General features: G+C 45.9%; 2 protein-coding genes and 1 long non-coding RNA gene across 8 annotated transcripts in view; 2 read left to right on the top strand and 1 right to left on the bottom strand.

The window, feature by feature from the left end:
- The window catches only part of bsnb (bassoon (presynaptic cytomatrix protein) b), a 49,526-nt gene extending 42,895 nt beyond the window's left edge, over nucleotides 1-6,631 (top strand). For both annotated transcript variants that reach the window (XM_029150101.3, XM_029150099.3), the window contains exons 7-13: nucleotides 136-959; nucleotides 1,118-1,229; nucleotides 1,316-1,462; nucleotides 1,658-1,711; nucleotides 1,904-2,022; nucleotides 2,436-2,647; nucleotides 3,563-6,631. In XM_029150101.3, the coding sequence (XP_029005934.1) occupies nucleotides 136-959; nucleotides 1,118-1,229; nucleotides 1,316-1,462; nucleotides 1,658-1,698 (1,124 nt within the window). In that variant the 3' untranslated portion in view covers nucleotides 1,699-1,711; nucleotides 1,904-2,022; nucleotides 2,436-2,647; nucleotides 3,563-6,631. The remainder of the gene's footprint in view (nucleotides 1-135; nucleotides 960-1,117; nucleotides 1,230-1,315; nucleotides 1,463-1,657; nucleotides 1,712-1,903; nucleotides 2,023-2,435; nucleotides 2,648-3,562) is intronic.
- Nucleotides 6,632-10,779: 4,148 nt separating this feature from the next.
- The window catches only part of erc2 (ELKS/RAB6-interacting/CAST family member 2), a 28,925-nt gene continuing 11,777 nt past the window's right edge, over nucleotides 10,780-27,927 (top strand). For 3 of the 5 annotated variants that reach the window (XM_029149965.3, XM_029149964.3, XM_029149961.3), the window contains exons 1-10: nucleotides 10,780-10,930; nucleotides 14,300-15,109; nucleotides 19,967-19,990; nucleotides 21,014-21,448; nucleotides 21,714-21,788; nucleotides 23,988-24,143; nucleotides 25,451-25,618; nucleotides 26,054-26,221; nucleotides 27,001-27,138; nucleotides 27,551-27,691. In XM_029149965.3, the coding sequence (XP_029005798.1) occupies nucleotides 14,435-15,109; nucleotides 19,967-19,990; nucleotides 21,014-21,448; nucleotides 21,714-21,788; nucleotides 23,988-24,143; nucleotides 25,451-25,618; nucleotides 26,054-26,221; nucleotides 27,001-27,138; nucleotides 27,551-27,691 (1,980 nt within the window). In that variant the 5' untranslated portion in view covers nucleotides 10,780-10,930; nucleotides 14,300-14,434. The remainder of the gene's footprint in view (nucleotides 10,931-14,299; nucleotides 15,110-19,966; nucleotides 19,991-21,013; nucleotides 21,449-21,713; nucleotides 21,789-23,987; nucleotides 24,144-25,450; nucleotides 25,619-26,053; nucleotides 26,222-27,000; nucleotides 27,139-27,550; nucleotides 27,692-27,927) is intronic. The other 2 variants (XM_029149962.3, XM_029149963.3) reach the window with 2 other exon arrangements.
- On the bottom strand, nucleotides 20,505-23,079 carry LOC129604077 (uncharacterized). Its single transcript, XR_008694658.1, has 2 exons — nucleotides 21,678-23,079; nucleotides 20,505-21,439 (listed from the first exon to the last, which is right to left on the bottom strand). It is a non-coding gene; the product is annotated as an uncharacterized LOC129604077 (long non-coding RNA).

The raw sequence follows: 27,927 nt of genomic DNA, 5'->3' as shown, positions 1-27,927 counted from the left end.
TTTTTCTACTTTTTTGTGCACGGCTCTGGGATAAAGAGCATGTTTTCCCATTCGCTTTGCATGGCTTCAGTTTGCATGCTAATCCTCTAAACACAAGAACAAGTGACTGACCATGTCTGTTTTGGTTTTGAAAAGCCTATCATTTGGGCCAAGAGGAGACTGACTGGTTTGAGAAGCCAAGGGAAGCCCGCTCTGATCGCTCAAGACATCATGGAAGTGGAGGTCACTCATCCACAGGTAGGCGTAGTAAACACACCTATCATGATTATGATGAACCTCCAGAAGAATACTGCGCCCAGGATGAGTACAACCAACGCCACCCTTCCTCAACATCAACACGGGACCACCGTCATCACAGCGGCAGCTCTGGCAGACACAGCTCTTCTCGCCACACTTCCGAAGATTCAAGGTCTTCCCGTTCTTCTAGGACACACCCCAAAGATCCATCTGGTCGCTCTGATGGCAGGAGCTCCTCATCTACACAAAGGAGGAGTGTCCCAGACCCCCGTTCTGCACAAGGAAGTCCCAGGAACTCTGGAGATTTCTCTCGTGACACTGGTCATCATCACAGTGGAACAGGGGGAAGAGGTCAGAGAACACAAGGAGATCGCACAAGGAGGCAGGATCCCGCCGAAGCAGGTTCTAAACCACAGCATCAACAGCCGCAGCAGCAGCCCCCTCAGAGCCAAGCTGGGCAGCAACGTTTAGGTGGTCCGGGTCAAAGACACTCAAGCTCCGAACCGCTCGATGGCACGCAGCAGGCTCAACAGCAGCACCAGCAGCAGCAGAGTGCACAACAGCAACAGCAACCACTGCAACACAGCCAAAACCTTCCGAGTGGCCAGCCCACAAGCACCACAGCAGGAGCTGGGCCAGCACAACAGCAGCCCAGGTCCGGCCAAACCCCACCACAGGGACGCCAGCCTGCTGCCGGTTCTGGGCAGCCAGCCACCACAGGGGTCAGTAGGCCTAAACATGACAGTTTACCGTTATGTTCTGCACTGAAAGATGTGTTGCTAAAAGCAACTTAGTGTTTTGTTTTGGTGAAAAAAGGATCAATGTGTCAATTGTAGCTCTTTTATCATAGCAACTAAATTCTCAACTTAAATTTCTGCAGGCAAAGATGGATACGACACCTGCAGCAGGAGCCACAGGGGTGAAACCTACAACAGGAGTCCCACCAGCACCTCAGCCTTCTAAAATAGCTACACCTCCTCTAACAGGCATTGGTGAGTCTCACCTTTAGCGCCGCTGTGAATAAGTGACTCCCAGAAAACAGTCTACTGTATGAAAAGGCTATATTTGTCATTTCCAGGCTCCAAGGCTGCACCAGTCGGCATCGGTAGCAAACCTGGAGGGATAGGCAGCGCTGCACCAGGACAGACACCTGCTGAAGGAGAAAATGTTCTCACTAAAATCCTGCAGGGAGGGGCGGCAGAGCAGGCGGGGAAGCTGGGAGATGGTAGAGTCATGAATAAATAAATGTTTAAGAAATCTCATTACAGTGGCTCCTTGTTAAAATCCCTCTCTGTAAGTGTTTGATTTGAGTGGTCCAAACCTGGAGAGTGATACCACCAGATTTAGCTTTTCCTTTAGCGGGCATTTCTTTGTTCAGGTAAGGTTTTATTTTCATGCGCCTCTTCTCTGTCACTCACAGCTTTGTCCGGCCTTGGGAAAAAGTTCACTTCATTCTGGTGAACTGAAGAGGAGGGTAAGAGAAAATCTCAGTCATACAGAATTTCGTGTCATTTAAGAGCATGGATGGAGTTTAGAAATGAGTGGCAACAGATGGCGCAATTATAATTTTCCTCCTTCCTCCAAATTATTAATGTTTTGCATGTGGTAATGTACTGTATGGGCTAATTGCTTCATTGGTTTAATGTGAATTGTGTTTTTTTTTCAGGATACGCAGAGTTGAGCTGAGATGGATTGGTAGATTTGTACTTGAAAAACCTATGAAACTGCATTAAATAAATGTCACATTACAGAGAAATACGAGGAGGAGAGATCCTGAGCGCATCAGTGAGTATCTCATTGAAAGGCTGTGTTTCTAGACGTGTCTGTGTTCGGTCGCGTGGGGCAGCTGCACCGCGTTTATCACATTTGTCAGTTGCTCCACTGAGCAAGTACACGTACATTAATAGGAAGCTCTCTCAAATTGCAATGCGTTTATTTACTTTGTGACACTTATAGCCAACATATGCAATAATGCACTAGTTTGCTAAACAGCTTTTGGTTTTAGTTGAAACTGTCTCCAGACTATGAAAACAACGAATGCAGCCACACATTGTTTGTGGTTCCTCAGCCTAAGATCTACATAGATTAGCATAGTACATGTCTGCACAACTACAACTCCCATAAACTGATGACTCATTAAATGCTGTGATTGCATATTTGCGCTGATCCCTTGCACCTTTTCCTTACTCCTAAATCAGAGCTGGAATCAAAGGATGCCTTGTCAGCACTGAATTCCCCAGACATGAGCATACGACTGAAGTGAATTAAACAAGGGTGATGGCTTTGTCAGCACGGTGTTAAAAGTCATGAGCAGAGAAATGAGGAGGCCTGAGTGTAAGTGGATGCCTTGACAGAGCAACACTGCTAGAATGATGATTGTGGGGACATCGGATGCTTCTCTGGACCAGTGGTGAGTTCCTAACATCTGTGACTGCACACTGTGTATACATTTGTTACTGGCCAGTGGTTAGTTGTGTGTTATTTGCTTCAGCGTTTTAGTTCCAGGGTTCAGCTGTGTCAGCTCATGTAATTATGGACCCATTACCCCTGAGCTTTGTGCTGCTGTGGTGAGAAGCCAAAGCCAAGACAAGGGTCGGAAGGCACTAGTGTGTTTCTTCACACACTTACCTTAATCTGGGTCAAGCACACCGGGCTATAATTAGCCTGAGAGGGCTAACTGTGGCTTGGCTTTAATGTCACATAGGCAAAGACACGCAGGGACAGGAGCACGTGCAGACCCACAGAGTCATGACTCATTATACTCATCACTCATGGAACAACGCACTAATGAACTAATTCTGCTCAATGGAGCAGAAGTCTGGAGGCAAATAAAGCGAATTTCACCGCACTGTGAACAGCCCGACAAAACACATTCCGGGACTTGCACGCAAGGAGGTTCAAACTCATTCGGACGAAGCCCTTTCATTCATCTTTTACGTTGCCTGTGTTGACATTTGAGTTAATGTCAGCAGCGGTGGCATCTCTGGATTTGTGGCCAGTCTCAGAATGAATGGGGAGATAAAGCTGACAGGCTGCTTCACCGAGCAGCAGGCCAGACTCCTCACCGCAGTGGCTTACTGTCAATACCCTCAGAAGATCTGTGAATGGCCGGCGCCTTGCAGGGAAGAAGCTGGAAGAACTGAGACATGTGTGCAGCCTTTGCAAAAGCCTAGCAGCTTTTAAAGGCCTAGATCATTATTTAATTCTATGAATAAGTAATTAAAATAGTTTTCTATTCATATTTGTTGCTTATTAGCTGCAGCACTTTATTTTGTTTGCTAATTTCTTCATCTCAACATTAACATGTCTGATGTCTTTATTTCAGGAGTACGATAGCAGTGAAGCAGAGAGGAGGAGGGAGAAGGGACTCAAGTCCTGCAGAAAGCCTCCTGGGAGCTGTGTGACAGTAGACGGCCGCTAACGCAAACACCTGGGACATCACGGGAGGAATTCAGCGTGGTCGGCCATGCGTGGCGATGAAGGAAGTCTCACAGTGCCATCTATGGGAGTTGTGATGGAATACCAACAGTGTCTGAGGAACGCACGGCTGACGTGGGATATTTGATTTTGCATTGATGTCTTCGGAGCCTTCTCGTGCAGAACAGATTGTAAAAAAATATGAAGGCACATTTTCATAGGTTTTCCTTGTACCAGAAATACCGATCTTATCAGTGACACCACATAAGTGTAGGTGTCCTAAGGCAGTGACAACCAACCTGATGACTCTCTGGTCTCTACAGTACATTCCAGTATAGGGAAATCTGCCCTTTCTTTGAATGTGTTTTTTTTGTCTTCTGTTTGTTATGATGTCTGGAGAATGAACTGTGTAAATGTGGAGCTGAGAATGCACGTACAGTAGAACTATCTGAAAAAAAAAATCGTCAAAAAACCAAGTCCGTACTTCACCACCGATGAGATGCCACTAGTCACTAGTCGTAGGTTTTTAGCGAAGGGAATACCAGTGTGCCCACAAGTGTGAGAGCTTCACACACGAGAGGACCAAACGAAAGCGTGGCCACGGCTCTTTGTTAGCCATTGCAAAGCCATCATTACACTGAGTTTCAGAGCCTTCTGGGACTTTATCCTTTTTACTGATTTATCTCATCTTGTAGTTTCTTTTCATTTTTGCCTGATATTCACTGAATGGAAGAGCCTTATTCAGTACGTTTTTACTTGCATACCTCATATGTTTTAAATTGTCCATATCACCATGCATTCCTTTTTACACAACTGTATACTATTGTATGTACATAAAAGAAATCAGAGATATAATTATGTAAATTTGTCATTTGTGTATTTTTGAAATCACTTCCCTGTGACTTCCATTTATTTGTTTTTTTCTGTGTCCTTTGGTAAAATATTACTTTATATTTTCACTTTTTATTTGTTTAAATCTGTTTTCTTGCATCAAATGATTTGCTTGTTGATTTTAAAAGCAATAGCATGCAAAAACCGGTAAATAGCACAATGGTATAAATGTTGTTTCAACTAGTGATGGGAAATATACAACACTTCTGTCGATTAATAGCCGTAAAACAATTTGTCAGAGGGTTTACAACTGCTGTACCATGTCCAGACGCGCATGGTGAGTGCAGATGTGCAGAGCATGCAGACAGGCACCAACACAGACACACTCACAGTACATGCTATACATATTTACTTCTCCGAGCCAAGGTTAATTGAGTTCTCCACAGAACAGACATCCTGTTGATTAATGAGGTTACTGATTCTTCACGATGATCTCACTAACAAGCTGGACTCACTGCCTCCAATAGTGCAAACAGACACGCACCTACACAGACACAAGCTCACACACACACATGCAACCAGATAAAGGAGAGGATGAAAGCAATTAATAATTCAAATGTTCTATGCAATGACTCATTTTGAACCTGGAAGTGATTCAGCCTAAAATAGTTTATTATCACCATTGTATTCACAAGAAAACAACAAAACGATGAACTAAAATAGTAAAAAAAAAGGTCAAGGAAACGTTTATACTTAGCAACTTGTCTGTATGAATTTGAATATTGAATATTGAACTAGAATTGTTTTTATTTTCGTGGCATGTTTTGACTCCACACTCCCCCACACAGGGGACTTGTTGCCAAAGGGTAAACTGTGTAGACTGTCAGTTTTGAATGTCCACCATTATGTTGCTTTGACGCATGGGTTTGCTTGGCTTTGTCTGGCTGTTTGTAAGCCCTCATTCAATTTCTGTGCGTTTTTGGCTGAACTGGGCTCCTCGGTGTTGCTTGCAGTGGCTGTTCGTGCTGCTATAAACCTGTGATACAGATGGTCAGCACTTGTCATTAATACGTGTCAATGTACATATTGGGTGTCAGTATAACTTGTGGGGTGAATGGAATGCTTCTATGGGATATCTCATTGTTGATGAAACCACTCAGCAGCCAAGCCATTGTAAAGGTGCATGATTAGATCTTATATTCTTGGAAGTTGTACATGAATTAAAAAAAAGGTAAGGCATGATTTCACCAAGGTTTGTCTAAAGAACCTTGACTTTCACAGGCCAACGTAGAGATTGGTAACGAGTGGGACGTTCAGTCAGTCATTTACAAATCAGGGCATGTCATTTTGAAAGCACAAGCCTGACTGGTAGCACTTCAGAGAAACACGGAGGTTATGTAAATGTGCCTCCACCTGAACAGTCACGACGTATCGATGCGGGAGACAGAGATGCATGAGACAAAGCAGCCTTCAGTGCAGCCATTCAGATTGACAGGAAGACACACGCATTCTTACTGTAAATACAAACTCTTTCTTTGTACAGCTTTTGAGTTTAAAGTATGGCTGTCATGTGCATCCCCATGCCGTATTTGCTGCCAACTTTTGTGTATAAAAAGAATATTTATTTCCACAATAATGACGATGATGAGGATGACATTAATGCTGATGATGATTATCATTACTGCATAAGCCTAGTGTACTGTATGCGGCTGACTTGTGTTGACTGTTTACAACAGTGGAACTAAACTCGTATTCAGCTACATATCCAGTCTGTGTAGAGTTGCTATACATATTGTGTTTGTAAACAAGGTGAACAAACCTCCATGGCAATTGCAGTGTGGAATGCCTTTGTCAGGTCATCAGGGGGTCTTCTGTTGGATGGATTTGATCGGAAAATTGTTGAGGGTTGAAGGAAGTAGCCGAAAAAAAATCCTTAACAGAAATCTGGAAAATGTCATTCACTGTTGTAAGTGCAATGGGCAAAACGTCAGTCGTGTATCCATTGTGAAACCTTGTGTTCTATTCAGTGTATTCCTGTAAACAGATAGAGTAAATTTTGGTGCATCATGTCAAGTAATGTGATTAATGAAAATATTGATCCTGCAATTTCCAAACAGAGAAAAGAATAAAAAGAAAAGTCATATGATGCGTTTTCTGTTTGAGTCTGTATGAATGCGTGAGTGCCACCTACTCCCAACAGAAGACCTGTTTGAATAAGACAATTCTTTATGTACGGAGGCAGCGATGACTTACCCTAGTGTGGGTGGTGGGCAGGCAGAAGACTGTGCCAATGCGAGAATGTGTGAGAGACTCATGCATGTGTGTGTCTCTCAGGAGAAGTGGAAAAAAATGGATCATCTACATTTACTCATGCTCACTCTGTCTTCTTTGATGCTTCAGGCACTTTTGTCCACTGATTTAGTTCTAAGATACTGTAAAACAAAATATAAATATTTTAAAAGGTTCAAATGGATGCACATCAAGAAGTTAGCTTCTGGAGTCTTACACTATGCTGGTTTCACTAAGCAGCAGCTTCAGCTTAACCCCGGAATTGGTGCACAATAATAGATTATAGTCCTCTTATAGACAACATACCTTTTTAGAATGTGAGCCAGTGGTGAATTATGTCCTTTTGAAACGCTCCTCTGTGGGGTGTTCATCTTGAGACTTGTCCCACAAAAGCCAATCATGTCACAAACAGCGTAACAAGGTAAGAGATTCTTCCCTGAAAGATTAGTTTGATTTCACTGTCTCTTTGAGATGAGACAAATTTGCCTGATCCAGGATGAGTCACGTGTTTTATTTCTCTGTGACTCTGTATGTTTCTCATCCTGGTGCATGATGTAACGTCGGTGAAGATTCTCAGTCATCCAGGTAAGGTTGTCTGGAAGGTGAGTCAGTTAGTCTGGACCCATCAACTCCAAGGCTCGCTGAGTTTCTACTCTGTTGCTAAAAGAAGAGCAGATAAGTTGAATGGGCCATTGAGTTACAAGCCATGCTGCAGAAGCCCAGCCTCATAAGGCGTCGCCAATCACATCTGCAGATCATGGCTGCCCCCATCTGGTTGGAATCAGAATTTGAAGCAGATACAGTAAATACAGTAGAGTTTTCTAAACGACAAGCAAAGATGCTGCTGTTCATAACAACCAGCACCAGGTGGACTCCAAGAGATGGAGTCCAACTTGTCTAGTATCATATTTAAAAGGTCGGTGAAGATTCTCAGTCAACTGCTCGTTATGTGAACAAAGGGCTGGAGGTAGTGAGTCAAGGACTCACTGCTTGGCTCCTCCTCCACCGTTACAGGGTTGTTGAGTGTGTTCTTTATGTGGCACTTGTGACGTGGTCTCGATCTTCTAGGGACTAGATGAAAGAGCAGCGTGATAAATGGGAGACAGATTGCGTCTGAGGCCTCCTCCTCCGTTGAGGGAGGGCGCGTTAATTTGTACATGTAACACTTCCTTCACACCACACTCAAACTGTTTATCTTTCCTGTCCAGCATGGGCTTTGTCTTTTAGATGGTGATACACTGCCCATACTGGGCCTATGTGTTGTTTCGTCTGGGCTGGACCGTCCTGGGCCTTCAGTTTCTGGTCCTTTGGGGAAACTATATAATGATCTATAAACCTGGTGAACCCTCCTCATCCTCTGTGCTCATTACTCTATAGGAAGTATGACTACATAGAGGTCTTTAGAGGCGCGCCTTTGAGGCAGTGACTGCAGAACAGGTGGATTATTGATGGGTTATTGTTCCCACATACAGGTCAGCTGACCTCTCAATTACCAGGACTGGGATACTAACTTAATTTATCAATGTCCTGAAAGCCATAGCGAGAGCCTCAGCCTCTGCGGATAAGCCGGTTATTTCCAGCAGCGATGACCTTACAGAAACTCATGGTGACTCGTCCTCAAGTGATGGTAAATGTGACGTATGAGAGACAGAGGGTGACCAGAGACAGGGTCCATTCGTCTAAATGAATCCTGTGACACTGTTGCAGCCAGTGTTCACACACAAGTGGCCGATACTGAGCTCATTTCTCTTAGTGAAGCTAACTTCACAGTTAAAGGTGAGTTTTTCCTTGACGTTACACCTAAAAATCTGTGTATTAAAAGTCAAACAGTTTTTAAAGTCATCACAAATAATAAACTAATTATTATGTAGGGAAGTGATCAGGACTTGGAGGTTTTCAGTGACACCACAAGAGGCCAGTAGGGAGAGAGAGGACTCTCGTACACTTATCAGTCCTGAATATGTCAAGATCCATCAGGCTGCTGAGCGAAATGACGAATGAATGGAGCCAGGAAGGACAAGCTGCTCAGGTTTTGCTCTCTCACCTCTCACTCACAGTCCTAATCTGCTTGCTTTGCGAGTCTCGCAGACTGCATAATCAATACAAAACCCTTTAATAATGAAACAATCCTTTTCAGTGCTGTATACTTTCTAAAGGGTCTGTTTGCGAATCACTGCTGTCTCACATCAGTAGAGATCAATAACTTGAAATTACTGTGACAGCTTAGAAAAAGAAAAATACCCTGATTCTCTGGTCGCCAAAGCAAAACGTGTGCTAACCTGATCCAGTGGAGCAGTCGCATTAAATACTATTTATTTTTTATATAGGAATGAAATATAGATAAGTCAAAGTTTAAAAACAGTGTTTAATTTAAATAATTACTGCAGTCACTGCAGTAATTTGCCCAGTTGGAATCTATGAGGCTACTGTGTTTGTGGTGACTGATGCAAGTACAGTAGATGCATGTTTATCTACTCCTAAAAAAGCAAAGTAGATGTTTTGTGTAGTTGCTGAGGAATACATCTCATTTGCATTGGCCCATATACAGTCCTGTATCAAGTGCAAAGTACTGACAAAGGCTTGAGCAGAAATGTCAGCGTGGTTTCAACCACCCTGATGCTGCTGCTGTAAATAAACATATTTTTTCATTTTGCATGTTTTGTATAGGTGACAATAAATACCTGGCTCATCTGCACCCACATTTACCCTGAGGCTCTTGCTTTAATAGCTGCCAATGTTCATCTTAACAATAATCTGTAATGTAAGTAAATAATCTTTACATGGGATTTATGTTGCAGGTATTGCTCTGGTTTACCCACTTGGTGCAGGTTGGATGGGAGATGGATTCAAATACAAACAATGATAGCTGTGGGATTTCACAGTGGGAACACTGAGGAATCAACTTGAGCACAAAGACCCCAACCATTTCTGCAGCAGATTTCTACTTTGCGTGTTCGCACCAGAGAGGATAGAAGACAAGAAAGAGGCAGACAGAGCAAGTCTGTGTGTGACTGTGTGTTTGGGCTTGGGACACAGAAACGCTGATCCCCTCCTGTGGGCCCTGTCAAGCACACTTAGCGTTTACATCAGTGTTTACAATTCAGAATGGGAGAAAGTCCCTGTAATTTCATCAGACCTGAAGCTCTGGCGAGAGCAGGAGGGAGGCGGGCGCCGCAGGGCCATGGTTCTGTCCCGAAGCAGCACTGTACTCACCTCAAGGTAAAGTCAGCGTGTGACACACGGGTTTAGATTGATTCGTGGTGCAACAGAGGTTCCGTCGTCAGACCCTCGAGCAAATTGCATTTATAACGCTGTCAGTCGTCAGACTGGTGAGTTGTGAGATCATTGTGGCGAATCGGCCGCAGCTCTGACGGCTGAGGGGTTCTTCCCCCTTAAATAACCGTCTGGGAGAACAGTTGTGCACTTCTGCGCTATGTTGGGTTAAAGATTAGTAGCACTGTCTGCTCTGTCTAGTATGAAGCAGCCTCTTTGTCACCATTTGGTTACCTAGCAACTAGTAAAGACTGCAGGAAGTCCAGCCAAAACATAGTCAAACATTTATAGTTGGGTGAAATCACAGTGTGTGGCTTTCACTGTCACTGTAGGATGTGCTGTGGGTGTAATGTGTGGATTGTGTTGCCTTTGGAGAGACGTCACCTTTATGTTAAGCCATCAGGCCTTTAGCAGCACATTTACTGAACTGCAAGGAACAGGGAATTATTCACTGCTGCAGGTTCTTGCAGCTGGTTTGACCACAGCTCCAAGTCATTTCCTTATAAATGGGGCCCATCCTGAAACCTATTGTATCCACGTCGCCGCCCTTCCGGGCACCTGTGCATAAACGATCATCAAGGACGTAAAAAAGTGGAACATAAAAAAAAATACCTTCGGCCGATTTGACGGGACGCGCTCAGTGATTGGCACCAAGACGACATGAAAGTCGGTGCAGGCCGCTCACCGCATCTCGCCCGCCCACCCCCTCCTGCCAGCTGCCACTTGCAGTAGTGGTGATGCTGCTCTGTGGCGCGTAGAGGAGGAGAGAGAGCGCGTCCGCTGCCCAATGACAGCGCAGGATGCTGAGAGAGGCTGCTGGGGTGAATGGAGGCGACAAGATGCCGTCTAGAGCGGCGGAGGAGAGGAATTAACAACGACAAAGGTACATCCGTGTCTTTAATTTCACACCTAGACATTCTGAAAGTAATCTCACCCGGAATCCTCGTCGTGTGTGAGCGTTTTAGTGAGCGACTTACCGGGAAAAAAAAGCGGAGGCTGTGCGCGTTTAAAAAAAAAAAAAAAACCCTTCTCATTCCGTGGTGGTTGATTGCTTAGACACAGCCAGTCAGTGCTCACTACAGATGAGAGGATTTGCATTTTAAAGCCGGTTGAAACGAGGCAGCAGCGGCGTGTTTCAAAATAAAGCGTTGCGCGGATATTAGTGGGCAGTCAGGTGCTCGACGCGCGCCACGCTGGAGCCGCCGAAAATGTAGGCCCGCCGAGCTGTCACCGGGCGGCCGTGCCGCCCCGTGCTGCATCCGCTGGGCTTCACTGGGGCAACACATGAGCCAGAAAGAGGCCCGACAGCACAGTCGACGCCGCTCCACACGCTTCCCGGTTCATTTCCCACTTAGCGGCTGTTTCTAACAGAAGCCGGCCCATTGTTGCACGCGCGTAGCAGTCTGGTGGAGATGCATATTTGCTCGTTATTACCTAATCAAGCCCACCGAATCAGTGGGAGGGACAATGCGGGGCGTTCAAGCGGTGTAGTGGAGTACGTGACGAGGAGGCTGCATGTGTTGCTCCTGCTTAAGTGGCTCCGGGCCGCACTGAACCGGTTGGCGCTTCTCCTCACACGAAACGTCCCCATCAGCCCTCATAGAGGCTGATTATAGGAAAGCCCACAGCGCGTTAAACGCCGGTTTCCTCGTCTGAGCCCCTCTTCACGTCAGTTACGTGAAAGGTAGGACCGATGCGCCTGTAGACTGCTTCTCAGGATGCCATCATGGGCTGTCTGCCTGACCCCATCATACTCCCAGCATAGCCTGTGGTCAGAGCTTTTTTTTTTTCTCGCATCCTCTCTGCTGTTTCCGCACCACTGCTTTCTGAATTGCCAGTGATAATTTCTTCAGTGGCCTATTTGCTGACAGTTTTCTTTTCTGGTCACGGTAATTCTAATTGCCAATAATGAGTAATCAGTATTTAATGACAGACAGTGACGACAATATAACCCACTCTGTGCTTGTATTAACAAATTAGGAAATATTAAAATACCTAAAACCAATCTATATAAGCAGAACCTTATATTCTTAGTTAGGGAGGCAGTTACCGTGGTAACACCAATTTTGATTATTATGAAAATGAATAATTGCTCAGTTATTTGGAAGCAGGGTGGAGGGTTGATATCGGCTTTGTCAGCTCACTTCCCTTGTGGTCTGCCATCATTATTACTGTTTCTGCAATAACATGATACTCTCTTACTGCATGTTGGCGATGTCTCTCTGCCTGACATGTACTGTACGGTAATGTGCTTTACTCGACCAGTGGATGCGAAGGTGCATCCCCCAGCGTAGACAAGAGGTTTTACTTTAGACCAGCGTTGGACTGAGGAAAAAAAATGTCCGACCAGCGTTATTTACTTTTCACTATTAATGATGCCATTACTACAAAAAAACATTAGTTGCTATAGTCGCATTCTATACTTTGACCTGTTTGAATGGAGACAGAACACCAGAAGCACCCCATCTTTAAAATGTCCTCCAGCATGTGGCAAGGACATGTATTTTTTAATTATTCTGCAATATAAGTCAAACTTTGTTTTTAGACAAAGAAGAAAAGAAATACAGTGAAGGTTGGCGACAAACATGGGCACAGAGGGGGAGACACGCAACAAAGATCCAGAGCTACACTTACAAAATGCTGTTTTGTTTCAGTCTAATGTTATGTCCCTTTTAGACACACGTCATCTCATACACTAACTAATAGAGATGACCGTGTTCTGTCTGACCTCCTCTGCTGGGCAGCAGTGATTTGCCCTCGGTTAAGTGTTTCCTCTCAGACGACACCTGCTGCTGTCCAGAACCTTTCTGAATTTCAACAACCGTCCTTTCATCAGTTCAATGACGTAAAATGAGAGATTCAGACTTCAACATTAAAAAGCTGCCCTTAATGCCCACAGACCGTCACGACTGCTCAGCCACAGTTTCTTCCTCGTCTGTTGGAAACACTTTGCTACCGTTGTCAGATGACTGATGGGCGTTTTCTGTGTTAACCAAGGAACAGTCACCATGGCAACTGAGGTACGAGCAGTAGGTGTCACCAAAGGAGAGGCAGTACCATAGTTCACTTTGATCGAACACTCACATTTTTCCCCAGTGGGTCCAGTATTATATAATCATTATTATCTCCAACCTGCCATGTTAGGAGCCTCGGGCAGTGTCTTCAGCGTTTTGCTGTTAAACAACTCTCAGCATTTGTCCACAATGTGATTATCTTCACGTGTGATATCAAATTTTAATAACTCAAAGAATGTGATATACTCTGTGATAAATGGAAGCTTGAAGTAGCAGAGCCATTATTACACCATTAAAAATTAAGGGTCCCTTATTCTTCCTTTGTCCTCATTAGCCAGAAGGATGTGCACTATTTTAAAATCTTTGGATTTTGGTCAGAACTAATTTTAGTTAGGTTTTAGCGTAGCAGTCTACATCTTTGCATAGTAACATAGTGACTGCGTACTGCATTATATTTTGTTCATTTTCACTTCATAGTAAGTTTTATGTATTTATGGGACTGCAAAAAATAGCAGAGTATTAAAGATTGTGTATTAATTGTGTTTAACAGTCTTTTCTTTAGTAACACACTTCTGGCCTTTTGTTTGTGGTGTCTTAAAAACTATTTAATTATTTGAATCACTTTCAAAATATCCACAGAAAGAGCAGAGCTGATACACTGGGCAACCAGTGACTTAATATCAGGCCAGAACAGGTTCATACATAACCGTGTAATAACCATATTAGGCAAACAAACAGCAGCTGGGTGACTGCTTCTTTGACCTATTTTCAAAAGATCTATTTAATTAATTTTGGACACACAATACTGTCCATACACTGAGCACGAGCATCATTATTTACTCTGATCGTCATTAATCAGTATGAGGTAACAACAGTGGTTGTAATACTGGTTCTCAAGATGCTGTGTCAGTCTTGACAAGCAGCAGCATTAATGGGATTTAGATAAATGTTGACCAGTGGGACATTCAGGAGGACGCTGGGAAATTCCTGTGGGCTATTTGAAATAGAAGGTGCATAAAACGTGTCAGTTTGCTGCTGATGTTGACTGATATGGCCTCCAAGCCGCACAGAGCCGATGCTGTTTTCCTTCCCCTCTGTAGCATCCTGCGAACCCGAATCGGTCTGTTACACGGACTTGTGTAACGAGAGGTCGTTTTTTTGAAGCGTTTCAAGCCTTTCGTCCGACACACAGCAACCGCTGTTTTCATCTAACAGGTGTTTCTCCCCTCTCTCCCCAGATCTGAGTGCGACGTGCTCCACCCACTAAGGCATGAAATAAGTGGCTCATGCGCGGTTCAGAGAGTCAGAGCAGTCTCATTTCAGCGCGCCCCTGTTAAGGACCCTCTGGTGGCTCCACCACCGATTCACAGGACATGTACGGCAGTGCCAGAGCTGTTGGCCACATAGAGAGCAGCCCCGCGCGGTCCCCACGCCTGCCGAGGTCCCCCAGACTGGGCCATCGGAGGGCCAACAGCGGGGGTGGGGGTGGTGCGGGGGGCAAGACGCTCTCCATGGAGAACATCCAGTCCCTCAACGCTGCCTATGCCACTTCCGGGCCCATGTACCTGAGCGACCACGAGGGCGTGGGCTCCACTGCCACCTACCCCAAAGGAACGATGACTCTGGGTCGCGCCACCAGCCGGGCCATGTACGGGGGCCGCGTCACAGCAATGGGCAGCAGTCCCAACATCGCTTCGGTGGGGCTGGGGCCCCATGCTGACCTTCTGTCTTACAGTGACCTGGGCTCCCTCTCCATGCTGCACCCCCACCACCACCAGGGGGTGCCCTCGGCCCTGCTCAGGCAGGCGGTGCGGGGCAGTGGGGGGGAGCTGCTGGAGATGCAGGCCCAGCTCCGGGAGATGCAGAGGGAGAATGAGTTGCTGCGCAGGGAGCTTGACCTGAAGGACAGTAAGTTGGGATCCTCCACCAATAGCATCAAGAGCTTCTGGAGTCCCGAGCTGAAGAAGGAGAGGATAATGAGGAAGGAGGAAGCGGCCCGCACCTCGATCCTTAAAGAGCAGATGAGAGTCACTCACGAGGAGAACCAGGTAAGAATCCCCTCGTCACTGCAGTAGGCTTCGGTTGCTGCTAGTCTGTTGTCTTCTGTCTGTCCTCTCAGACCACTGTCCTCCTCAGTGCAAAACTTGAGCCAGTCCTGTTTTTCGGTGCCCGTCTAAACCTTTCTGGAAGGAGTTTGTGCATAAATATTTCAACACACGCTCTCGCTTGGTAGTACAGTACCGAGTCAATGTGAGAGAGAGAGAGACCACAGGAAACACTAAACTCTTCCATCGTAATTACCATGCTCTACTAAATATTAGACCGTATACTCCGATTTATGCCTCATGCAACATCTCAGCTGTTTAAGTGATTAAAATGCATGATGCCACAGCATCACTTAGCTTTAGTTTATTTTCAAAGGTTATAGTCTGACTTGCCCAAGAGAGTGAGATGTCAAAAGATTTTTGTGTTTGCCTCCTTATGTGGGTGTAGCCGTGACCCAGTTAAATCACAGACTGACAGGAGCAGGCACCGGACCCAGAGACAATTTGTCAAGGACACTTAAACACCCTGTCTTTCTCGCTCTCTCTCCACCAGGCCTTTTCTCACCCACTGTCCTGACTCTGGTCGTCTTTCACTGTCTAGTGAAAATAAGATGCGAGTGCAAAAACCTCTTACGTAATTATGGTTTCCATGTTAAATCCCAAATTCACATTACCGCCCCCGAACTCTCCGTTTGATCGTGGGGACACATCTGACATGAACCCTTTTGATTTGGATGGATATTTCAGCTGCAGGTGAACGCGCAGGCTCGCTGAGGTTCTGTGGACTGTGGAATAAGTCAGCGTATTGCTCCACTGGCCGCACTCAGCTCTACGGTGTGGCGTTTTTTTTTTTTTTTTTTCTCGTTGAAGCCGTGGCTCGTGGCGTGACGCAGCAAATTGCACTCGGCTTCTCGGGCCCGTTGGTCTGCGTCTCCTCGTCTGGTCCGGCGGCGCTGTCGGTCCGGCGGGACAGCGGTCGCTCCACGTGGCAGACGCCGCTCAAGGTCACAACAGGACACCATTAATGTCTGTGCGCGTGGGTGCCCTCAACGTCAGCCGCTGAAATCAATCATTTTCAGCTTACTTGATTTCCCCTGAGTTTGAAAAGGCTGCAATTATCCAGTTTATCCTGCGAGGGGCCAGACGTCAAGCTTTGTGTCTTACAGTTTGACGACTTCACCTGCTGGCGGTCCCTCGAGGGAAGCCAGAGGCGCCTTGATTCCGCTCGGTGATTCATGAAAAGGTACAGGAAGAATGTGCCCACTCAAGCTGATTCAAGGGAGGCTCTGACAGGACTCAAGCCATTCATCAGTTTGATTATTCCTTATATTCAGCACGATTAAATACTGGGTGTGAGTCGCTACATGCAGTTTTAGCTTGGCCGCGCGCGTGTGTCTGGCAGCACATTAAAGTTGTACAGCGTGGGCTTCACGCCTTTGTGCCCGACAGAAACAGAAAGCGTTTTTTTGATCCTCAGCCTTGTCCGTCAGTGTTCGCGCCCACACTGCACTGAATAGATATTTATATCCCTCCTGGTAGGAGCCATTAATGAAGTATGTCAGCTAATAAAAGGCAGATGTGCCTTGGTTCTATAATTGGTCTTTTCCATCTTGATTTCAGGGGCTGTGAGGCATCCTTATGTAAGTGTGTACTTATGGTGGGAGGGTTTGGTCACACCCACTGGGCTTGTTAGAGGGTGACTGAGGAGCAAATTGCATCATTAATAATGGAGTTACTTCAGGCAAATGATTACATCTGTCTTGTGGCACCCTTTACAATTGCATCAGGTGCTGCAGGCTTCTATTAGCTTGAGCAAATGCCATGCATTATTTATTTAGTCAAAAAATAAGTGATCTTGTGATATGAGTTTTTTTTACATATTTTAAGAAAGCTGAAAGCAGTTTGGGCCTTCAAGTCTGTTTTCCACTGAGTAAAATACCAAGGTTTGCCTGGGGAGCTCTAATCAGAACGGTGGATGGTTGTGATTAATGATTAGTGCGATTAGAGTGCGCTGCGCTTTTTATTTACCGCGCGTGTGGTTCGGGCCGTGAGATTGCAGAACCGTTTGACTCCAACTCAGCAGAATTGTTTTTGTCGTGCTAAAGCCGGACGAGAGCCGCTGGAGGCGAGTGTGTGAGCCGTATCTGACTCAGTCATGACCACTGCTGCTCAGCCACACAGTCAGCCCTCATCAACACAATCCCCAAAATGGAGGCTGAGCGTCCCGTATCGCGGGCCTCTGTCTGTGTATAGATACAGGACATTTTTTATCATCCACCGCTCGGGGTGGGGCTGCTTTTTTTAATAAATAAGCTAATACTTGAGTGTATTTGCGCACTAAGCTGACAGTAGGTCTGTTCATTTTACTGCTGAGCCATCTGGTGATGTGTGCTCAGTGGTTCTGTCACCAGTCCGTACTGTGTGTGGGAGCTGCTGTATAGTCACCGCTATTTGGCTGCACATATGATTCATGGTTACGGCGCTGCAGCAGGTGTGTTGAGTTGACCTTTAGATTCGTGCCTCACACGCAGTCATAGGTTCATGTTTAGGAGAGGCGTTTACAGCCAGATAGCGGCTGCATCCGCCACCGTCCTCGTCGCCAGCAGAGAACCGGTGCTCCATCCAAAGGACAGAGGACGGGTGCCAACGAGACGTGGCGGGACATTTAGAGAGCGAGGCTGGCAAGACTAAGGCAGGAGTGGGAGGTGGGAGAACAAAGCACAGGGGATAGGACACGTTAAAGTCCACTGGCGTCTCTGCTCTAGAACATCACAGCTTTAAGATTGGAACAAAGCGGAGCCAACAGTGCAGAAAGGCGGCGTGGAGTGAGAAAGCTGGAAACACAGTCACAGAATTCATACCTGTCTTTTCACAAGTGCACAGTTCAATTAACACTAATTACGCGTTGCTCGGCTCTCAGGCGTCTGCTTCGCGTCGTTCTTCAACTTTCTTCAAGCTGAGGGCAGATAAATAAATGACACATTTGCTGGCATGGCTGTGTGGGTGTGATTGCATATTGTCAGCCATCATGACATACAACACAGACATTAGGCCTGTGGGGAGCTGTGGCTTTGCTCTGCTTCAGCACTTTGGAGCCGTCCATCTGTCAGTTTCCCACACCCACTGTTTTAACATGTATACGGCACAGCGCAGACCGTAACAGTCAAACGGCTTCAGCCTTTATTACTAGATCAGTATGGTTTTAGATGGATGAATGCGATTACATTTGGGGATTTTTTGGCTAATGATCAAATACCTGCAAACCCACGCTCACATCAGCCTCCGTGAACTGTGTGTTCTGCAAATTAGCCAATCTCCTAACACAGGACTCACCGTTAATTCAATAACGCCTCGTAGATCATGCTTGAGGGGAAAAATGTAAAAAAATTCATCCACGGCAAGCTGCTGAGTATGTAACGCCTGCGTAAGTGCTCGTAGGCTTTGCATTTTGAGGGGAAGGAGTGGCAGGAAGTCCTTGTTCGTTGTTGCGTTCAGAGGGGTTTTGTGTTTCTGCACAAAAGGATTTTTGACAGTCAGTTACCCCTGGCTGCTCCAGGTGCCAGTTAGAGGGGAAGCTGGGATTCTAAGTCTGCCCCTGCCTCCTGTCAAACCTCTGGAAGCTCATTCTCACGATATGCAGCAAAAAAAAAAAAAGCTTCTCAGGGACCACGCCTTCGATATCCGCTGAGTCATGACTGACTCACAGGAGCTGGTAGGCTTCTGCAGGGGGACAAGGGAGGAATGACCACATAGTCACTTCAGCCCACGGTGTAATTATGCAAATGGAATCATTGGACTGACTCCTGTAGTTTAGTTCCAAGCCGGCAGGTTATTGATCGAGGCAGAGAGAAGCAGAAGTGATGACAAAGGAGGAGGGAGCAGGGTCGGGAAATAAGAACAAAGCAAGAGAAAAAGGCTTTGGTTGAACAATTTGAATATAGTTATATTGTAAGTTACATGTATATGTGTCATATTAAATTTATTAAAGCTATATTTATTCTTAGATTAATTGCAGGGTTGCTCGCTTAAAGAAGACCAGTCAGTTCTTTTAAAATTGAAAAGAACAGCATCACATGGAGTAATTATTGGACAAGAAGAGACAGTTTATATAATAGAACATGAACTGATTATTCCAGTCACACTGGATGAATCCTTGTTAGAGGTTCCAGGTCCAGGGTTTGTTGCTAATGAATGGATCACGCCAGGAGATGTATGACGTGGTTCCACTGACTCACACAGGGAAGTGTGACAGAAGCTGTTGAAGATGGTGGCGGTCCTGCATCTAGCAAAAACGCTCATCTGTTCCTCCTGCTGGCGCCAACGCTGCCCCCCGACGGCCGCAAGCGAACACTTTGCTTTGCTTTGTAATTAAGCGTCAACACCAATGCACCGTTTTAATGTATGTTCTGGACCGAGCCGCCGTTTATTTATTTGTTTCTCCTAGTTCATCACTGTCGAGCCGTTACAGCTCCACTGCTTTAGTTTATTTTTCACAATACAGAACTTCTATGCTGCTATTGCTAATGAGACTGATAATGGTGACGTTAATGACCCGTGAAATCTGAATGATCGATTGGAGCCATTTTAAACACTTTTCTCATCTCTCTCCAGAAAGGTATCTATATAGTCGCACTCCTGGCGTTTAATAAAATGTTTATTAAATCTTCTTTTTAACCCATTTTACTTGAGTAAAACCAGGACTCAGGAAGTGACTCCTCTTAAAGCCACTATTAACTGACTGACTTCACATAACCTGCTTCAGACTCTGGCTGGTTTTTGCTGACCGTCCAACCATCATGCTGTGCCGCCTTCTCTTCACCATTCATTTGTTTTTCTGTTCATTCTGCCCATGCTCTACAGCTGCTGGATGCCCGGAGAACCAAGGTTTGTCCCTATGTTTGCACCACGTGTTGTGTGCACAACATGGAGTCACCTGCAGTGTGCCGTGTATTCTCAGACACCTGGCAGTCCCTTTGCACCGTACTTCCTCCTCTCCTGTGAATCCCATCAGCTCCTAGAGTAGCTGTAGTACTTTAGGTAGTTCAGTGTACTTTGTCCTGTGAACCCTAATGTTTCCCTACAAACTGTGTAAAACTAAAAAGTGTCTAATTTGTTTAATTACTTCAGTCTAAATGTCAGTTGCTTTCGTTTTCTTGTACGGTAGCACCACAGACCCTAAAACCCCAAACCTCCTATAAACCTGGTGTGATTTCTGTTCAAGGAGCCATTTCCACTCTGACAGAATGGGCCAATTTCTCAATATGGATTCATTGGATTCCCTCTGGTGAAATGCTGCTTGGAGAAAATGTAAACAGGCCCTAAGTCAGCTGTCAGTCTTTGACAGAAAACCTGCCCTAAACATTTCCCACACACTCAGAACCAAGACTCCAACACAAAATCAAACGTAAGGGTTTAATAGTGTGTGCTTTCCTTTTTTTCTGGACACACAGACAAATTCACACCTTTATAAAAATACATTAGCAATTATTATTATTCGCTTGACAGCTTTAACTGTCGGTTGCAGGAAAGGAACAGGACAATCTTCTGCTTTGGGTAGCAGGTCAACGAAACCCTGCTCAAACAGGACAACAGTCATAAATAAATTCAGTTCCTAGAGGACTTAAATTAATAACCAAGAATTTCACTATTACTGAAAATATTCTCACAGATAAAAAAGCTGTGCAAGTATCACTGTTTTACAGTGTATACATAAAGATGTCAGGTAAGTCAAGTGTTCTGCTTGTTTGACATGCTGTAGTATTTTTCCACAGAACCGTGTGCAACAGCATTTCAGCAGTGTTTGTTAATGCGTGGTTACCTGTGTGTAGTCATATTGTGTAAAACTCAAAGAATGATTTTTAGTAATTGTTAAGTGTCTCTGTGTACACATGTGTGTGCTTCCACCAGCATCTGCAGATGACTATCCAGGCCCTGCAGGACGAGCTGCGCACACAACGAGACCTGAACCACCTGCTGCAGCAGGAGAGTGGGAACCGGTCCGGCGCCGAGCACTTCACCACCATCGAGCTGACGGAGGAGAACTTTCGCCGGCTGCAGGCGGAACATGACAGGCAGGCCAAGGAGCTGTTCCTGCTCAGGAAGACACTGGAAGAGATGGAGCTGAGGATCGAGACCCAGAAACAGACCCTGGGCGCCAGGGACGAGTCCATTAAGAAGCTGCTGGAGATGCTGCAGAGCAAGGGGCTGCCCTCGGGGCCCGGCAGGGCGTCTGAGGAGGAGGAGCAGGAGCGAGCCAGGCGCATTGCCGAGGCTGAGGCCCAGCTCGGACACCTGGAGGTCATTCTGGATCAAAAGGAAAAGGAGAACATCCACCTGCGAGAGGTAATGTATCAGTGAGCTTAGTTAAGGATGACACTGTACAGAAAACAATTAAAATGTGTTGTACTCGTTGCCATCACTAGGGGGCAGACTTGCAAAACCTGGCTGCTGAGTAAAATGTAGATTATGTAATGTATGAACAGGAACCTTTGCTGAACACACTATTCGCAGACCAGTGTCAGAGTGCATTCCTCACATTTTAGCTTTCAGCTTTTTGCCGAGTTTGCAGTACCTTCTGTTAAACATCACTCTGTTTATGTTTCTCAAGGAGCTGCACAGACGGAATCAGCTGCATCAGGATCCGAGCAAGACCAAGGCCCTGCAGACCATCATTGAGATGAAAGTAAGAGCCCCGCATTCATAACACGCAGCTGTCATGTTATTAATACGTAGTTTATTCCTGTTGCTGTGTAAAAGGAATAAAACAGCTGAAAGGCAGCTAAGCAACATATTTTCTACTTACATGAAATGAACCACTGCATGTGTAAAATGCTCTGAGCTGAGCTGAGCTCTTGCCTCTGTTGTTGTCACTGTGATCCTTAGCTGAGTCAATAGTCAACACAGTGGCAGCGCTCTCTCGAGCTCACACACAGACGTGCAGACGCTCTGTGGATCCGCTCACGAACACAAACACCAGTTGATGCTACTGAATAACACTTCAGCTATTGCTGCTACTGGGAGGGGCTGCAGCCACTCACACCAACACAGGACAGAGAAGGCATGTTTAATTTTTGTAGTTCTTATTTAAACACAGCAGACTGTGGTTCAGTCCTTTCATTCTCATTATCAGAACACAAAGTTTCTGAGGGCATAAAATAAACTGAGCAGCAATATTTGTTTCAAATTATGCCCAGTTTATTGCATGTAAAATCTTCTTGAAGACAATTAATCACTTAAAAATGAATGGATTTAATGTAGGTGATGTGTTACGTAACTGAAAGTTGGAAAACAATATGAACATTCTCTAGAATCACTTGTCTATGTTTTATCTTTACAAATGCAAATATAAACATATGTCCTGTTCTGAGGGTAATAATGTTCCTTTAGGCAGCACTTGTTGTGCTGTAACTGAATCGACTGGGATTCCAGAAATTAGCGCCATCCAGCTACCGAACCACTGTAGACACCACCAGTCTCACTGCAGAGGCCTGACATCACTTCCTCAAAATAAATCATGACATCATTGCTGAGCTGACACAGCCCCTCTCACTCCAGCTCAGTGCTGTGCAGGGCCCTGCCTCCCCTGGCGTGGTCACGTGACACGTGTGCTCTAGGATCCTGTTGATTTGCATACAGAGCGATGGGAGGACCCGCCTCCTCCTCCTCCTCCTCCTCCTCCTCTTCCTCCTCCTTCTGTGCCGCGCAGGAAGACACCGCATCTCTCCCCTCTCCTCTCTCCCTCTGCCGTGTTGATGCTGATGGAAGCACGAATAATCCTCCCTCCCTCGCTCCCCTACATCCCACCCGCCTTCTCCCGCTCACTCACCAGAGACACTGCACACAGTATATAGCCTGCCTGCTGCTACCATGGAAACAGGTGTGGTTGTTTATGACAGTGAGAGGCCAGTATGCAGAGCGATAGAGAGAAAGAGTAACACACAGAGGCAGGGAAAGGCAGCCAAAGAGAAAGATTTACTGACCAGGTCGATGTGCCAGTGATTGCATGTGGATGGAATAAAGTCTCCCTCCTCTTGAAGGTACAGTGTTTTGTGTCTGCTGCAGCAATGTTAGCTCACTGACGTTCGACTCGTGACACGGAGACCGAGGTGAGATGCGGCGTCGGGGCGAAGTGCATGCACGTCTGCGGCGCTCCTGCATCGGCGGCGAACCCTCAGACCGTTCCTGGGCAGTCCATCATCCCTCATTATGATACGCTGCCCGTGTTCCTCTGCACTGGGCGGCGACTGACCCCGCTAATGGCCACAAGTTCAGAAGTTCAGAGCCACTGGGCAGAAAGAAGAGGAGACACAGCAAGAGAGGAAGGCAGGAAGGAACAAGGTTGCTCTATGCGCTGCTGGAGAAGGAGATGGACCATGGCTAATCTTAAAGACGTTGTATTATTTATTTAAAAAGCTGTGAAGCTAAAGCTGCACTCACACTCGCGGTCCACACACTGGATTCTGCATCGATCTGAGAGCACATGCGGGAAAAAGGATACGGATTGCTACTTTTCTTTCTTTCCCTCTGCTCGTTTGCCTCAAGTCCTGGCCGGTCTCACTGTTCTGGATGTGCGCGCTATATTTCCCAATGGTGATTAGTCCTCTGAGCCGCTGCAAGGAGCCGAGTAGAAAGCGTGTGATTTCACCGACAGATACTGCAGTTGTTCTCAGCCTCAGTAACGAGCTGCTCCCAGTTACTCTTTATCTCGTTGCAGCTCTTCCGTTTTTTTTTGGTTTTTTTTTCACTCTCGTCTGTGTGTCAGTCGCTCTAAATCTCATTTTGTTCTGTTCTGGGCTCCTGTTCAGGATTATTTGCAGCATGCAACTTGTGGACATGCCAGTCTGGGTTTTGAGGTGTGTCTCCTCTGCATGTTTGTGTGCAGGACACCAAAATTGCCTCACTGGAGCGCAACATCCGAGATCTGGAGGATGAGATCCAAATGCTGAAGGCAAACGGTTTACTGAACACTGAAGACAGAGAGGAGGAGATCAAGCAGATGGAGGTCTACAAGAACCACTCCAAGTTTATGAAGACTAAGGTAGGTACCATCTGCTGCACTTCACGTGGAAATGCACGGTTGAGTTGTCGAAGGCTCAGTGCAGAGAATCAGTTAGATTAGCTGTAATGCTGTTTGGTATGTACCCTGCAACAGTCTGAGGCTGCTGAGGCAAAAACTGCCATAATAATAACAAGAAACTTTGTTTTTAATTATTTATCTTAGTTCTGTATCATTCAGCATCATGAGTAATGTTTGTTGGGTTTAAAGAGTTTGTTTGTTTTGCTCTTACCTGCTGTAGTATCTAGAGATGAACCAATGAGACTCTGTCAAACCTTGTAATCATGTGAATGTGCCTGGGGCTCGTCCAGCATCTCCCCACACCTTTGACTCTACATCCTGCTGTTCGTGCTCATTGACCAGGCACAAAGCCACCACAGTTTTGTTATTCTATTTTTAGAGCTCTTTTCATCAATTATAAATAAGGGAGATCTATTATATATGATGGATGCAGGGGAGTCATTGCATTTTGAATGAGAGGAAAGCACGTTGATAAAACTAGTGGGGATGCAGTAATAGCTAAAGATGGATTACGCTGCCCTGTCTGACTCTTAAATAACAACTGAGGGAATGTACTGTGGTGGCAGTTAAAGTTTCGCCCTCTGCTAAAATTAGGCCTTATGGCTAAGGTTGCTCTCAGCGAGTAGTAGTAATGTATGTCTGCTGCTCCCATCTAGACGTACAGAGATTTACTTACTTGGATGTAAAAATTGCTCCTCGTATGCACAAGCCTAGCGTTAGCAAATGGACTGACCCCAGTGCAGCAGGGCCCTGTTGCTTCTGGTCCGCCCCTCCTTTGACTGACTGCTGCTACGAGCGTGCAGCTTCGTCGGGTTGCATGATCTGTTGGAACCTTGTTGCATGTCGTCACTGTCCAGTGTTGCCACGCTTCTCTTTTGTCATGTTGTGGTGCAGTTAGCTGAGGTATCGGTGGTTGGAGGTCTCTGTAGTGTTTTGGATGGCTCTGTGCAACTCTTCTGCAACCTGTGTTGGCATATGTGGCTTCCTATGGTGTTAAAGGTGATGTGAACCACTGAGATTAGTCCACACCGACCGAACAGCAGCGAGTTGGTGACAGATACCTGAAATTACATAGCCACCCATTTAGCAGTTACTGACATCTATGGATTTGTTGCTCTCTTGTGCACACACACTCACACACACACACACACACACACACACACACACACACACACACACACACACACACACACACACACACACGCTATGATGGGAAGACATTTCACTGCTGTACAGTAGGTTTCACGCCTCTGTTTCATGTGCCAAAGATTGACCAGCTGAAGCAGGAACTGTCAAAGAAGGAGTCTGAGTTGCTGGCTCTGCAGACAAAACTGGAGACCCTCAACAACCAAAACTCCGACTGCAAACAGCATATCGAGGTGCTTAAAGAGTCTCTCACTGCCAAGGAGCAACGTGCTGCCATTCTGCAAACAGAGGTAATGGAAAAAAAAACCTTAAAGGCGTTTGTGCACACACAGTAAATCCCCACAACGATACCGCAGAAGCGTTTGTATTGTCCCAGTCACACTGAGCAAACGATCCACCTGCTCATTAGCTCAAGTCACGTCAGGACTTTATTTACTTCTGGGACTAACTGAAGTGTCAGGGTGCTGCCAGTGAAACAGTAACATGCAGCGTACTGTCACAGACTTCCTGAAAACTAGATCAGTATGGTGATATTCTAGACAAACAGATGATTAACACAGCATTTACAGTAAAAGCTGTCTCAGTGCAGCTTAAAATGAGCCACTTTGGATTCTGCTAATTTCTTGTGCATTCATACTGCTTTTAATTACTGTCCAGTTCATGTGAAGCGCTCCTATTTTAAGTCTCGGTGGCTTTGAGCTATTCTTGGCGCTGTTGTGCTCCAGGTGGATGCCCTACGTCTCCGTTTGGAGGAGAAAGAGTCCTTCCTGAACAAGAAAACCAAGCAGCTGCAGGATCTGACGGAGGAGAAGGGCACGCTCGCTGGAGAAATCAGGGACATGAAGGACATGCTCGAGGTTAAAGAACGGAAGATTAACGTCCTGCAGAAGAAGGTAAAGAATAAATAAAACTGCTCTGTGTGTATGAGGTGATTTACAAGTTGGAAAGTGGGAATATGAGGAACACGTTGGAACAAACGACGGGTTATTCATGGATTGGCTGTCGTGAGGAGCTGGCGGTTCCACCGTCTGGGCAGCAGGTGAACTGAAATGACCGATGAAGGGCGTTTTTCTGTCACATTATGTCCTGGAGTAAACCAGTCAGAGCTGTTACTCTCCATTAAGGGTGAGAGAGTCTGTGCTGCTCTCGGGGGGAGAGTGTCCAGAGAAAGTCAAGCAAGAAGATATTTATGCCTCAGTGGTTCGTGTGTGTGTGTGTGTGTGTGTGTGTGTGTGTGTGTGTGTGTGTGTGTGTGTGTGTGTGTGTGTGTGTGTGTGTGTGTGTGTGCGTGTGTGTGCTATAAATACTCAGCGTTACTCCCTCTCTCACCTCGACTTCACCCAGTCCCCAGGTTTTCTCCTCGCACCTTCTCTCCATTATCGGTGTTTCCTAAAGCATAGTTTTTCTTCTTGTGTGCTTATTATTTTATCTCTTCTGATAGGTTTATGTGTGTAAAATTCTTTTTAAAAGTCAGACAGTTATTGATGTGTTTCTTCCTGAAATGCAATTACCTATAAAGACTCTTAATCTCCGTGACTTCTGTAATCTCTTTAGTCCATTACTCCAATTCTAAGTACTGCTCCAGCTGTGAGATCCCGTGATTCACATCTGTATCTTGTCCTTGTTTTCTCCCCTGTTCCACCACCTGCTGGTTTCCTCTTCCCCGCGTCAGATTGAGAACCTGCAGGAGCAGCTGAGGGACAAAGACAAGCAACTGGGGAACCTGAAGGACCGAGTTAAGTCCCTGCAGACTGACTCCAGTAACACAGACACTGCCCTGGCCACGCTGGAGGAGGCGCTGTCCGAGAAGGTAACTATGGTTGGGACGTTACACGTCTCTCTCCAGCTGATGTCAGATTTTATTTTGATTAATCCGCTGATTTTCCAACTAAAAATGCTCTTAAATTAAAGAGAAGAGATGTCCTGAGGAGCCCGTGAGCAGCCAGGGAAGCACGTCCCAGCTTTAATTAGGAGTTAATTAGGAGGCAGAGAAATTCTCATCAATGATGAATAAACATATTCAGTGTTTAATTCAGCACTTGGTCGTTTTCCTGGCGGTTTTCATTTGATGTGATTGTGTCGCTCCAGTTTACTGTTTCCTCCACTGTTATCTCATACATGTACTGTATATTATTATCATATACCACATCTCTCAACATGATATTTGCACATCTCTATCGCTTCTGGAGACAAAGTATTGAAGATTTCCTTGTGCGTCTCAGGAGAGAATTATCGAGCGCTTAAAGGACCAAAGGGAGAGGGAAGACAGAGAACGCCTGGAAGAAGCAGATTCCTACAAGAAGGAGAACAAGGAGCTGAAGGAGAAGGTCAACAGCCTGCAGATAGAGTTAACAGACAAAGAGGTCAGTGAGCATTCACGCAGTGGAGGGAGACTGTTTATCTAAGTGCATGTGTGTGCACATTGCTGCGCATTGTGTGCATGTGGCGCCTTCCTGTTTCTCAAGCGTGCACTGCGCAGCCTGTAGCCTACGAGTCGTAACTGCAGCAGCTACAGTAGATGGCGTTTAGGCCGCTTGGTCTGTTGTTATACCTGCTGACAATGTTCTGGCCTGGCTGCTCCATGCCTGTGCTGACGGTC

This window comes from Betta splendens, chromosome 5 (assembly GCF_900634795.4).
Source record: "Betta splendens chromosome 5, fBetSpl5.4, whole genome shotgun sequence".
Taxonomy (NCBI): domain Eukaryota; kingdom Metazoa; phylum Chordata; class Actinopteri; order Anabantiformes; family Osphronemidae; genus Betta; species Betta splendens.
Note: the sequence above shows the minus strand (reverse complement) of the source record. Positions and strands in the feature narration are given on the sequence as shown.